Source organism: Zootoca vivipara, chromosome 7 (assembly GCF_963506605.1).
Source record: "Zootoca vivipara chromosome 7, rZooViv1.1, whole genome shotgun sequence".
Lineage (NCBI taxonomy): Eukaryota > Metazoa > Chordata > Lepidosauria > Squamata > Lacertidae > Zootoca > Zootoca vivipara.
In genome coordinates, this window is record NC_083282.1 from 23411008 (window position 1) to 23425811 (window position 14804).

Sequence of the window (14804 nt, forward strand, 5' to 3'; positions counted from 1 at the left end):
TTGTTTAGAAAGCAATCTTATCACACTGCACTTTAGCTATGGACTTTTGAAATGGGCTTCACAATTCCCATTTATAATTACTTTTTGAAAGAAGTACAACTTCCTGCGTGTTTTCTGTTGAGTTCTAAATGAGGCCTCAATTTCTGAAACATGGGCACTTAATTCATATATCGACAGTTTCACGCAACACTTTTCCTACAAGCGGATAGCTCAGTTGTTAAGAGCGTGGTGCTCATAATGCCAGGGTTGCAGGTTCAATCCCCCTATGGGACAGCTGCATATTCCTGCATTAGAAGGTCGGTGGTTCGAATCCCCGCGACGGGGTGAGCTCCCGTTGCTCGGTCCCAGCTCCTGCCAACCTAGAAGTTCAAAAGCACGGAAAAAATGCAAGTAGATAAATAGGTACCTCTCCGGCGGGAAGGTAAACAGTGTTTCCCTGCGCTGCTCTGGTTTTGCCAGAAGCAGCTTAGTGATGCTGGACACATGACCTGGAAAAACTGTCTGCAGATAAATGCCAGCTCGGCCAGTAAAGCGAGATGAGCACCGCAACCCCAGAATCATTCGTGACTGGACTTAACTGTCAGGGGTCCTTTACCTTTACCTTTTAAAGGATATACATAGGAAGAAGAGGTTTACCTTGTTGGGTGGAGATTACACAAGTTTTCATTTTGCCAGGCACATGCTGACAGGTATTGCTTTCCAGCAAGTAAACTTACAGCAAAATAGGCACTTGTGCAAACTACTCCATGGTGATGTTTTTCTACATCACTATGTGTGTTTAGACAAAACCTCATGTACAATGAGTCCTAAGATCATAGACACGGTGAAAAGAATTACAAAGAATCATGCCTTTTTCATAGACTTACAGTTTCAGGGTAAAGGAGAGGAAAATCAAGTTTAGTGAATGAAAAACAAAAGCTTTGGTGGGAGTCCCGCCGAGCAATATTGACAGCCCATCTGCACATTACTTATTCTCAAGTCAAGTCAATGTTTATTATGGCAAACAGCCAGCATATTAAACCAGAAATTCTGCATAATTCTCTACATGAACAATAAAAGCAACTGATATGGGGTTTTAACAGCCAATATACAATACTTAAAATACAGGTCCAGCGGAATAAAACACTATAAAAGAATAATAAATTTAACTAAGAACTGTAGCCGCAATATCATCATCGGAGGGCAGGACAAATTGTTATAATATCTTATTCAATAAAAGAGATTTACGTTTTTTAATAGCTAAGGTGCAGAATTTGGCCACAGCGTAGGATACTGAGCTCAAAGAGTCTTCCAGAAGGAATTTGCGTAACGTTTCGGGGGGAAATTCCAGATAATATTGCAAGGGTGTGAATTTTGATAATAGGGGTAAATTACTTATTCTGTTCAGCACATGCACACAGTACTAAAAAAGTTTGTAATGCCTTACATTTTTTCTTCAGGTTAGAAAAGGAATATACCACTATAAAAACAAGAGAAATGGAAGAACAAGTTGAAATTAAAGTAAGTGGAATTTTGCGAGAGAGTGTTGTAACTAACATGGATGTTTTCAATCCTTGCCTGGGCAGCAGGGACTATATATATGCTGTACTGAGGTTCTTGGAAGAAAGGCAGGATACGAAGGTAATGAATAAGTAACAAGTCTTTTGTGGAAGCCAGTACCATATTAACTTTCCATAGTGCATTCTCATTTATTATGGAAAGCTAATATAGTACCTGTAACTTTCCACTTTTCAAAGGTGCATTTTAAAAACAAAGCTGCAGTGAGAGATAGGTGGGCTGGGATGTGACTGTTTTGTGGAGGGATATGTGAGAAAAGAAAACCCTTATGTGGCAGGCTCCCTAAGTAAACATGCGAGCGAGGGAATGTGGCTGGGTTTGGGGTCCTTTAAAACTTAGACACTCCCTGGGAGTAACGCTTGAGAGGTCTGAGATTCTCTGTACAGGGTTTGCTAATATCGACCAGCAATGACTCTTGATGATGTGAAAGGAAAACCCGTGACCATTTATCCCTCAAAGTAAGGATCAGTCCCGATGGAAGCAAAACTGGAATTTTACGTAAACACACTCAATGAGGGTTAAAGCTTAACGGTGACCCTGATAAGGCACGGCGCTTTTGTTCCAGCCAGAAATGCTTTGCAGAAATAACTGAGAACTTTACTTAAAAACTTCCACTTCAGAACTGTTTCTAATTAAACAGATTCCTCCTTGAGTGGCTGTTTGTCCTACTACGCCAGTAAGAACTCTCCCAGCCCACTTCTAGGATCTTTTCCTTCCCCTTAGGGAAATACTCGCGAGTTACCCTGCCTAGCAAATCCCGATCCACCCACCCTAAGTCCTTTCCAAGCATTATCTCACAGTTTTATCTGTGAGCTGCTCTCTTTTAACTCTCTGTTCTCTCCTGGCTGCTTGACACTCCACCCTGCTTTTTCCAGCAGCGTCACCCAAAGTGACCGTCAGACCTTAAACCTATTTTTCTCAAAGGTTCCACGTTGCATCCCAGCAACATTTCATTTTTTTTATTTAAAAAAGCTATCCGCGTTGTGATAGGAAGAAATTCTGATAATTTCAGAAGGCCTTGTACTGATTTGAATTAACAGGATGTACCCACAGTCTTGCTTTCAAGGAAATGTGGTTAGGAGTTAACTCTTTGTGATGCTGGGCATTAGTTTGTATAATTTACAATTGATCGTATGACCTTCCAATATAACAACATTCATAGAAGCATGACTTTGCCACAAGTGTGTAGAATCAGTACCATAAGGCACCATGCATATAAGGTGATAATTGGGACTTCTCAGTTATTTTAAATTGCCCATCTGCTTTGAAACTCTTATAAGGGAGTAATTAGGGGAGAAATCTAGGATGTTTCCATGTACAGTGGTGCCTCGCTTAACGAATGCCCTGCTTAACGAAATTTCCGCTTAACAAAAGGATTTTTTGAGTGGAGCTTGCCTCGCTAGATGAATGCGTTTTACGAAAAATTCATCTAGTGAATCGCGGTTTCCCATAGGAATGCATTGAAATTCAATTAATGCGTTCCTATGGGCAAATTTTTTTTCAATGCATTCCTATGGGATTCGCTAGACGAATTTTTCGCTATAAGAAAAGACCCGTGGAACGAATTAATTTCATCTAGCGAGGCACCACTGTAATGTTTACCAGGTGATATTGTATCTTGTAACTTCAGTGGGCCTTGAAGGTTACTGGATTCTTCCTCTCTCCTCACTGCATTTAGGTCTCAGTTAATTTTGCTTGCTTTTCAGAGATTACAGACAGAAAATAGACTCTTGAAACAGCGCATTGAAACATTAGAAAAAGTAAGTATTCTAGTCACCATTATCCTGTATTTGATGACAAATTTTACAATACCGGTGCAGTTCTGAATAGCTGGACTAATATGAATAGCAGCACTGCTAATGCCTGCTTTATAGCAGTGTCACGATGCTTCTTCATAATTAGACAATTTGGGGTTCTAAATTATGAGCACTTGTGTTCCACACAACCGTAACTAAAGAAGTGAATTCAACAAAGCCTTCTGTGGCCCCTTAATAATTAACAGTTTTATCAAAGAACAAGGCATTGGTTTTATGAATAGTCAGAAAATGAAAATGAAATATGTACGTAATGAATTGTGGATGGAAGATCAGTGTCCTTGGACAATCTCCTTGTTGGAAGGAAGCTGGGGCAAACCCAGCTTGTTCCTACTGCACATTAACCAGAGATCAGTTATCAAGGTATCTCCATTCTACCAGTTTTCTGCCAATGTTATTTTGGTTCTTTGCATCACCAGATGCACTGAAACATTAAGCCAGGTGCCTGAAATGATTTCGCACTTTGCATAGCCACCGTATAGAATATATATTCAGAAACCGAAATAGAGTTTCTATTTATTTATTTTTGTTCAGCGCACCATAGAAACCAAAACATATACTGTACACAGCTTTGACTTGCAGTCTTCTTCCTTAGTTCAGTGGCATTCTGTTCAAGTTCAATACCTGGACTGAATAGTATGACGAAATTGAGAGAGCTCATTCTTAATTTAGGTTAAAGCAGATAGCTGTAATAAAGTGTGGTAGATACGGGAAGGCTCTTAGTTTGGATTTTGTTTTGTTCCCAAGCAGGTTGAGAGCAGAACACGCATCCTTCTTGTTTTTTTCCAACAAAAAGCTGTGGAAAATAAGGGCTTCTCACTGTTTCTATTCTGCCTCGTCCCAATCTCTTGACCCACTTTGGCTTCATGAAGAACCCTTACTGTACCTGGAAACATTTTCTTCCTTCTCCTTCTTCTTATTCCAAGCATGTGGACACTACTGGTGGATACTACTGATCATTTGATGGCTAGGGCGAAACAGGACTGCAGGGTGCCAGAACCAGACAAACTAGTGATAGACGAAACAGAACCTTGGGTTGGTGCTCAAACACTTCCTGAAAGAGGAGAGTTGAGCGTTTTATATTGTAATTTTTTTTCAGAATAACTGACACAGGCGTAATAATACGAACAGTTTATAAAGCGCCGAGAAATGTATGCTTTTATTTTTTTAAAAAAAATCCTAAGTGTTCCATTTAGTATAGGCAATGTGTTAATTTGAGTAGTTGCAGAGGCAGCATTTGAAGCAAAAAACTGAACTGTGTTTGTACCTAGTTGTGTTGACGACGCCTTGGAAGAAGAACTCCAGTTCCATTCTTTCAGCCTCTTGGAAATTTTTGAGTATATTTGTGGCACTGGTGGGAACGAAGTCATCCTCTCCCGAGGATCTGTTCTTTACATGTCGCATCGGCCTTGACTAGACAGTGGGATAGCAAGCCTGAGGCAGCATGTTTGTCCTCTAGATGATCCTCTCATTCAGTGCTGCTGCTTTTTTTTTAGTCCCACTACCATGGCAATATTTTTACTGCTTTTATTTCTCAGTTCTTTCAATGGGCAAGGGCAGTTGGAGGAATAGGAGAGCCCATTATGAATTCTTTATTTTCTTTTCGTTTTGCCTTAGTGATAGGGACACGGTTCTCTAAAAAGAGGAGGTTTTTGTAACATTGTCCTGTTATAGTCTGAGCAAGGTTGTGATATATTTTTCTTTATTGTTCTGAATTCCAAGACAGTGCAGAGTTGTTCTCAAACAAAATCCACATTGATTACTTTTCCAGTGTCCAGGAAATGTTGGCATCCAAACAATGTAGGTGATGGAAATGTCTAGTCCAGGGGTCAGCAATCTTTTTCAGCAGGGGGCCGGTCCACTGTCCCTCAGACCTTGTGGGGTGCCAGACTGTATTGGGGGGGGGATGAATGAATTCCTATGCCCCACAAATAACCCTGAGATTCATTTTAAATAAAAGCACACATTCTGCTCATGTAAAAAGACCAGGCAGGCCCCACAAATAACCCAGAGGTTCATTTTAAATAATAGCACACATTCTACTCATGTAAAAACACGTTGATTCCCGGACCGTCCACGAGCCAGATTTAGAAGGCAATTGGGCTGGATCCGGCCCCCGGGCCTTAGTTTGCCTACCCATGGTTAGTCCAGATTTAACCCAGTCCTCCCAAAGGTTCTCTAGACTGTTTTCCAGTCTGTTGCAATTGCCCTTAGCACCGAGACACCCTGACAGCCACCTTCTTGCCAGTGTGCCAACCTTGCAAGAATTTAAGCTTGCTGTAGCACGACATACTGCTATAAGCTTCTGGAGACTGATATTCATTATGAGAGTGGCTGGCTATCCTTTTGGTAGGAGGCAAGCTTTCCTTCATCTCTAATACAGGTGTTTCTTCCTCAAGCATTGGGGCAACTCCGGAAGGGCAGGTTTTGTGTTTCTCTACACCCAAATCACTTTCTCATGGTTTTTCTTTGTCATATGAAAATTTCCCTCTGCCCAATAATCTTAAGATACTGTGGCCTTTCCCCTTGGCTGTAGAATACTTGTTCCCATTGATTAATACACTGTCTATCTCTAGTGGATGTTGGATAGGAGTAGATTGGATTCCTGTTTCTGGTATTTTTTTTCCTAGGCCTTCAAATCTTTTACAGCTTTAGCTTCCTAGTTTTTGAAATTGTAGTTGGCAGGAGTCTTCATTTGTGACTTAAAAGAGTTCTCCCTATGTGGGGAGTGAGGTTTGGTCTTTCCCATAAGCGTGGAAAGTGAACTTTTTGCAATGTGCGTTCCTGGACAGAACGACTGTTACTGTCCTAAAACGTAAGTAGGAAAGCAAGATGGAAATTCTGTTCTTTTTTTAAACAAATCTCACTTCAGAGAACAATTGTGCGTTCAGCTTGAAAATAGTTTCCACCTAATTTACGCTAATTAATACATTTCTACTTCTACTGATACAGCTTCATTTGGCTCCTCGATGCAGCAATTTTCATGTGGATATGTTAACTGTTTCTGCCCTCTCTGTGAATTTGTAAGTGTTTTAAGGGAGGTGTAAACTACCTGATTTGTACGGGCTAAATTGTACCTTTCCGGGTTGAAAGCTGCCCGGATTATTAGATTGCTGTGAAGATTCTATTTTGCTGCAAAATCAGAGCAAGGGAAGATTAAACTGCAATAGCGTTAGTGATAAGAGTTGTCCGAAATCAGATCAGATATACTTTGCATATATTCACTGTTCTTCGTGCCTGACATTTTGCATCACTGGACTCCTGCCTTTTAAATACTGCTGTTGTACAAATGGCTCTGCCCTTTCACTAGCCGAACTTTAAAATGTGCTCAAATTATACCTCCTTTCACTTCACAAAGCTTGATCAGGTGAGCTCTACATGAATCTGCATAATGCTTGCTCCATGCAATAAACTGCCAACTGAAAGTTAGACAGCTTAAACCAATATTGTTAAATTTGAAGCTCACTGTTATTTTTCTGAATTAAGTCTTCTGTCTGTGCTGCTGAGATTTGGCTGTTAAACTGTACCACCTTTAATGGGTGGGGGGGAAAATGAATATTTGGGAGTTCATTGTATATGGAAAGTTGGTAGAATTTGGGCATAATTCTCCACCATTGATTTTGTCACTTGGTTTTCCTTTTTTTTCTCTTACTCCTATCTGAATTTTTTCCCTTTTTGTAGGAAAGTGCTTCCTTGGCAGATAGATTGATACAGGTATACTTCTTTAGTATCTCATCCTTTCCGACTCTCAAAAAACAGCTTTCTGTTTTTAATGCATGCATTAATAAGTACATGCATTTTTACAACTGCATATCTACCCTAGTAAATTTAAACAACTGTAATCTAGCAGTTCTGTGTTAGTTAGAATAATATTTAGGCATATCTCTGCACGTTCATTCTAATGGCGCCTGAAATTCTGAGTAATTGCTGGGCTCTAATTCTGTTTCAGCACTAATTCTGTAGACCAGCTACAAACTTCTAACAGATGTGCATGCACAATGGAGTAATATATGCATGAACAAAGTTCTGCTGAATGCAAATACACAATTGACCTTGCTGACGGATACTAAAAGCGTTTAATGTGATGCAGTGCTAAACTGCTTTTACTTCGCTAAATTGATGTACTGGCTGTAACAGTTCTGTGATGATTTGCAAGATTTTAACCATATGGCAGAATAAATATGTAAAACTCTCGGTCTTCCCTGGATCGGTCCTCCAATTGCTTTAAAAAGAAAATTATGTCCTAAGGGACAAGTCACAAGGGCCCAGGAGGCTGAGGAAAACTACCTCATAAAACGGGAGCTGGCCACCATCAAACAGCAGAGTAATGAGGCCATTACTAAACTGGAGCAAGCTGAGAATACCATCAGGGAGCTCCAGCAACAGCAACAAGGGGTAAGGTACCTGGTAGTAACCTAATCTCTTACCTTTCTCATTCACTTCTGGTTATTTCTGTTGGACATGGCATGATCTCTGTTCTGTTCCTCTTAAATATATTGCTTTCTGTGATATATGCATGAATAAAAATTAAGTGAAAACGAATTAGCCTGTTTTTAATAATTAGATTAAGGGGTTCCTAACCCTCCGGAGGTTGTTAGACTCCCAACTCGCATCACTAGCAACCAATATAGCCATCGAGATGATGGGAACTGAGAGTCTTGGTGATGCATAAGGAACTTGAACAGAGGACACAGTTCAATGCAAAATCTGCTTAAAGGTGGATTCCTCCTCTATCCCTAGCCTGAGCTGACAGCAGGCCTTTAGGTTGATCATCCTAAGCACAGTAGTTTCCAGGGCCGTTTCAGAATTACAGGGCACCACCTAGTGGGAAAAGAGAAATTAATTTGACCACTTAGTAAGGCGATTGAACTTTGTGTGACTGACAGGTGAATTCACTGCCCAACCAATAATCTGACATTTTTATTTTTATTTTTTAAATAGTGGTTTCAATCTCATACTTTAAAATACTGAGATAATGTTGGAATGATTGTTTCCTTGGGTAAAACATGAGCCCTCAATTCACCTGGCCATTGTTTAAGACATGTGTTTGTTTGTTTGTGTGACTTCATTACTGGAAGAAGAGTAATTAATTACCGGTATGATACATAAATGTTCCTTTCTAGCCTGCCCTGAATAATAAACTTTGTTTGAAAGATAATTGAACCTGGTAGCTTTTAATTTTGTTCTATAATTTGTTCCACAAGTAATATTATTGAAACCAATCCAAAACAGGAAACGTCCTACTTTTGTTATTTAGCTTTCTCGTAACCGATATATGGAATAATCCAAAATTTTATTTATGTGTTGACTATATGTCTTGTAATGAAATGTGGAATTAAAAAGGATATTTTCATAGGTATTAAAATATACATGTAAATGAATACATCTGATGGGGGAACAGGGAAGGAATAGAAATATAGCTAGTCTGAATAATTGATTTGGATTACCATAGTGTTGTGTTGCTATTGTGTTGGAGAGTGTTGCGCAAGTGAAAACACAGAAGCCATATTCCTAGGAAAGCTAAGGGGAGATAATTATACTCACCAAACGCAAATTTCTAGGCTTTGTTTCGTTCTCGTTCTTGGGTGGATGATTGTTACCGTGAAATCATTTTTAATTGCTTGGTGTTTGATATTGGAGTTGGTGCTCCTTAGTTATCTATAAATCAAATGGGGAAGGCCTTGGATAAGTCACTGTCGCAAGGTGATTGGGAAGATAAGGATGTTAAAAAGCAATTCGTACATACAGTGCCAACTGAGGTGATAAAACAAAGAACAAGAAGAGGGACTAGCATAGCTTTTTATATAAAAAACAACAACACCGAGATTCTGAAAAAGGCCAATTTTTGGAACCCTTCCCATTTTTATCGGGCACTTCTCTAAAAGCAGGCTCGTTAAGTTTAGTTTCCAACGAACTTGCTCTCAGACTTTCTTTCACTTGAGAGTGCGTGCCACTGAAATTTCATTTAAATGCAGATTCAAGGTAAGAATTGTATCTACTTAGGTGGCACTGCAATTTCCGCCCTCACCCCTGAAGCTCTATGAAATATATTCTCTTTTGGAATGAGTGAAATGCTTTTTGATATGAGATTTTATTCGCTCAAGACGTGTCGTAGGAACTTTTGTTTTCAAATGCAAGGCAGCCCACAGCATTAGAGAATGGTAAATCTTGGGTAGATTGTAGAAAAAGCAGAACACTCAGCTCTAATATGCATTTCTACACTTGGAGAGTGTTGCTGTTTTCACGAGAAAAACAAACAGGGACCTTTGTTTTCTGACGATTTGCTTCTTAGAAGCGTGTCTGCTGCACCTCCCGTACCTTTTGCTTGTACAAAAGAAACCTCACTCTGCACTCCTGTGCACCAGAAATGGGAAACCTCCAAACGTTGTCCTCCCATCAGCGCTAGCCAGCATTGGGGGGAAATGGGCCTTACTCCCGAGTAGGCAGGTATAGAATTGCAATGTCAAGGTTAGCATATTTTCGATGCTGCCGTCTATACTTACCTGGGCCTAAATGCCACTAACCGAAAGTAGGGTCTTCCGAGCAAACATCCTTAGAATTTGTCTGTAAACCTAAATCAACGAAACACGATTCTATATGCTAAGTTGTAAACGGTAGGGTTTTTTTGTTTAAGCAATAAGTTTAAGTTTGCCAAAATAAGCTTTGCATATTTAAACACAATCTCTCTGTCCTCCCCGCCCTACGGGGAAAACCAGGAAGAAAATACTTACCCCCATGACTTACATGCCTTCGCTTTTCATACATCTTTACAATAATGTGTAGTGTAAAAACAATGTGCTATTGTACTGTGTTAAATGCATAACCCTTTGGGATTCTGTCATTAAACTCTCTGGTTTAATGGCTGCGACTTGCAGGAAATGGTGACATCTTGAATGCGGCGATGGTGATATCACTGGTGAAGGGCATGAGGGGAGACCCACCATAATAACCCTTTAGCTAGATCCTCAGCGACAGAGGCACAAATACAGATCTGCTACTATGAAGAGTAGTTTACAGCAAGGGCTCTGCGAAGCCCCATTGTGCTTTGAGGAGAATAGCTCTAGCGGCTTTGCCAAATAAAGATGGCCTGGAATTGCAAGGCCCGGCCTTTCATTAGTCACCACAGCAGACTGGCTGACTCAACATGAACTGTACTTGGGATAACACAATGATTTAATGGCTAGCTGGCGAAGTAAAAATATTGAATCCTTAAAATAGCGCCTGCTGTATCTTGAAGATTGGGTCTAGTTTGTCAACAGGGACAAACTTGCAGTGGCGCCACAAAATGCTGAAAAATTCTGACTCACAGCATGACCAAAACAAAACCTCAGAAAACTGGAGGTGTGTTTCCACAGCTTTAAAAAAAGCAACCTATTGCACTACTTAAATTTCAGGTTTGGGGTATTATAAAAATCACTGTAAAATAGGACTGGTTCCTAAGTTAGCAGGGTTTTTTAAGGGATTTTTTTTTTTTTTAGTGTCTGCTCCCTAGTGGGAATAAACTTTGCCTCTGCTTGCTGTGAGGCTGTAAGTCTGAGTGGAAATGCCTGAGGGGGGGGGGGAAAGCCTTCATCGTTCACAGCAGCAGACCCACCCACCCCATTGCATCCTCTTGCTTTCTGAGCACGCTTGCACTTTTAAGGCCACTGCTTCCTCTCATTTAATGCTGAACTTACTCCCTCCATATAGCAAAAGTGCAGCCCCCGCTATAGTGAAGACTTCGTCCTGCAGCTGGAGAAAGAGTTGGTGCAGGCAAGGCTGAGCGAAGCAGAATCCCACTGTGCCTTGAAGGAAATGCAAGATAAGGTTCTTGAGATGGAAAAGGCAAGTCCAAACCAAAATGCTTTGCCAGGGTGAAACTGTTTCACATAACATTCCGTAAAATGTAGGTCCCTTTTGGCACAACTCCCATTTTGCATGAGGGGAGGCCCTGTGTCCTACTCTGAAGCACAGTTGTTTGGGGCACAAGACGAGGTTCTCTCTTTAAACTTCAGGCAAGCTGCTTTTAGCGTGGGCTGGAGTTCTGCCTGCCTGTTTTATCCAGATTGAATTCTTGTGTGCTGCTACCGGGCCAAGTTCAAGGTGGTGGTGGTGTTTATTGAATTTATATACCATCCTACACCCCGGGGGTCTCAAGGGCAGTTCACAGAATAAAATCAAGATATAAAACCACAAAATACCTAATAAAAACAAAAACAACAACCCAATAGTCCGCCCCAAAAAACCCACCATTTTAAAAGGGCATAGGATGTAATTCAGATCAACCAAAGGGCTGCTGTTAGTATCTAAAGCCCTTAACAAAACGATCGCCTTACCCCGCATGGGCCCACTTGGCTGCTTCAGTCGGCAGAATTGGCACATGTTCTGCATTTGTAAGAACTTGGTCATTTCGTGTGGCAGCACCTGCACTTTGGAACTCCCTGCCTATTGAGATTAACTACTGCAGGTGCCTTCGCTTTACTCTTTTCAGTGCATGCAGAAAATATTATTGTTTAGACAAACCTACCTAGATGCTTAGAAAGTTGAGATAATTTTAACCCGTTTTAATGTTTAAAATATTGTATGTCTTAGAGTAGGTTTGCATTCCCCCCTGTATCTTTTTGTAAACTGCTTTGAGGTTTCACTTTTTTTAAACAATCAAGCAATGTATAAATTTTATGAACTAACTAACAAATAGGCTAGCAGGTCCCTTTCCTTATATAATGATCCTGCTCAAGAAAGAGAGTTTTGTTTCACTGAAACTTTAAGCCCATTGATCCAATGCATTTTCATTTGCGAAGATTTTAATGTCCTTCAAGTTTGGAGGGGGTTCCTTCTGTGGTTTGCATTTCTGAAATGCCACCTCAAAAAGTATTACGCAGTTGCAAGAGGTTTGAGCTAAATGACCCTTGCGTTTCTTTCACTTACGTCATGTACCGTTTAACGCAAATAGCCTGCCTTATGCTCTCAGTTTCTTAAGGGCTTGCTTTGTTTGCAGAGGAACAGCTCTTTCCCTGATGAGAACAATATTGCTAGACTTCAAGAAGAATTGATTGCAGTGAAACTAAGAGAAGCAGAAGCTCTGATGGGTCTAAAAGAACTGAGACAACAAGTTAAAGATTTGGAGGAGCACTGGCAGGTAAGGCTATAGACCTAGGGCTAAGTCAGGCTAAAATCGATTCGACAATGCATTGCGTAAACTTGCAGAGAGCTAGTGTACAAGAGGGATGCGTGAAAAGGCTGGAGATCATGAGAAGAGACAGCAAGTGAATGAGTCCTAATTGCAGAGAGCCCCTGCCATTCATTTTGATCCCCTGCCTTTAGCAAACACAGGTTTTACATTTGCCTCTGCAGCTGAGATAACTATAAACTTTCTGCAAAATATGCAGTTTTCTGTGTTAGCAGAATGTCTCGAAGCTTATTTACTCAGAAGTAACTTCCACTGAGTAGTTCAATGAGAGTAACTACATGTTATAATTTTAGAGTAGCTTTTAGTCATCTATTACCAAGGACTTCAAATAATGCTGTCTTAAGCAATTTAAACCTTGTCTTGGAGTGAGAAAATTTGAGGAGGCAGTATTTTCACAGCTGGGCAATTTTTAAAAACATTCGCAAAAACATTCAAGATATTGGCATGCCTTTTTGTCCTTCTGAGTATATGTACAGTTTAGTGCTCGGCGGCTGAAAATTTGCTGCTTTTATCTCCATGTTCCATATTTCCCCTGCTTTTGATTACTCAAGTTGAATGAATTCTCCTGCATCCTTATGCCAGCTGAATATTTTTATTTATTTTTTATTTTAATCCAAGTTGGGGATTTTGTTATAACCTAGCAATGTTTTTAGCGCCATCTAGTTCGCACTACTGGGAGGTGGAAAGACCCCCCTAAAAAGAACGCTGTAAATGAATTGCAAGATGAACTCATGACAGTCAGACTGCGAGAAGCAGAAACACAAGCCGAGCTGAAGGAAGTAAAGCAAAGGATGATGGAAATGGAAACACAGGTAAGGACACTCGTCACCCAGAGGAAACTGAATGTCAGGTATTGCATGGAAATAATTCCTCAAGGGCAAAGTATGAAAATCACTTGCATAGCTAAATGATGCATGTTGGGTTTGGAACTGGGAAGTATAGAGCTCTGTGCATTGAGAGCAGACCCAGTGAAATTAATGGATGTGATTAACTTGGGTCTATTAATTTGAGTATAATAATAATAATAATAATAATAATAATAATAATAATAATAATAATACCTTTTATTGTCATTGTACAACCTATGTACAATGAAATTAAACGAGTCTCCCTTACACCCCAAACACTCAATCAGCTGATTATACTTCTATATCTCCTGCCCAAGGGTAGAAGATTAAAGAGGTGATGGCCGGGGTGTGAATCATCCCTGAGAATTTTTCTCGCTCTCCTAAGGCAAGGATCCCTTGCGATGCCATCTAGCAGACTCAAGGGACAGCCCATTCACCACCCTCTTTAGAGGCTTTCTGTCCGTGGCTGTCAGGCCAGCATACCGCACTGTGAAGGACACTTTCTATTGTGAACCGGTAAAAGGAGTTCATCAGTTGTTGTTTAACATCATTCTTTCGCAAGACCCTGAGGAAATGGAGTCTCTGTTGGGCCTTTCTGACCACCTGAGTTATGTTGATTTTCCAAGTGAGGTCCTCACTAATGTAAGCTCCCAGGAATATAAAGGAGGAGACTCTCTCCACACAGCCCCCCCCCCCCGGATATACAACGGGTTAGATCTTAGTCAGATCCGATGTATAAGTTCGAAGTGCTACTAATGTCTGAAGGATGCTGGCAATGACCAGTAGAGAAGAGAATTCTTTAATGATACTGTTGTACATTCTAACCTGTAATAAATAGTGTGTGGGGTCTGTCCAGTCTTGAAAATGCGGTGCCACTTTTAAAGTCATTTAGAATATAGTGAGGTCAGCCTAAATAGACTGACACTCATATCATACCTAAACTGATCTAAAAAATTGATTACTGGGTGGAAATATGTGGATTCTTAGGCAATATGTTTTGTTGGCATGGCACTGTGTTTTGATTCAGCTTCTCCTGCCAGTATATGCTCTCTGGCAATAAAAGCACTGTCTAAGACATTCATATCTTCCACATAAAAGGTAGCGAATAACCGTAAGGCAAAACATAAAAACTAAATTACTTAAAGTAGCAGAAAACAACAATGAGAAGCAGTTGTTAAAACAATTGAGCAGCCTCCACCAGTAAAAATAACTGTGTAGCATGTTAATAAACAGATCAGTACCGAAACTAAAAACCCATCCGTGATTGCACCAATCTATTTAATGTTGTTATTTAGTCGTTTAATCGTGTCTGACTCTTCGTGACCCCATGGACCAGAGCACGCCAGGCACTCCTGTCTTCCACTGCCTCCCGCAGTTTGGTCAGACTCATGTTGGTAGCTTCGAGAACACTGTCCA

General features: G+C 40.4%; 1 protein-coding gene across 4 annotated transcripts in view; it reads left to right on the forward strand.

The window, feature by feature from the left end:
- Window positions 1-14804, forward strand: part of EVI5 (ecotropic viral integration site 5) — a 71059-nt gene that overhangs the window by 30413 nt on the left and 25842 nt on the right. For 3 of the 4 annotated variants that reach the window (XM_035123801.2, XM_060276732.1, XM_060276733.1), the window contains 7 exons: window positions 1440-1500; window positions 3264-3317; window positions 7053-7085; window positions 7620-7766; window positions 11061-11195; window positions 12349-12489; window positions 13194-13352. In XM_035123801.2, coding sequence (XP_034979692.1) covers window positions 1440-1500; window positions 3264-3317; window positions 7053-7085; window positions 7620-7766; window positions 11061-11195; window positions 12349-12489; window positions 13194-13352 — 730 coding nt within the window. The remainder of the gene's footprint in view (window positions 1-1439; window positions 1501-3263; window positions 3318-7052; window positions 7086-7619; window positions 7767-11060; window positions 11196-12348; window positions 12490-13193; window positions 13353-14804) is intronic. The other variant, XM_060276734.1, reaches the window with a different exon arrangement.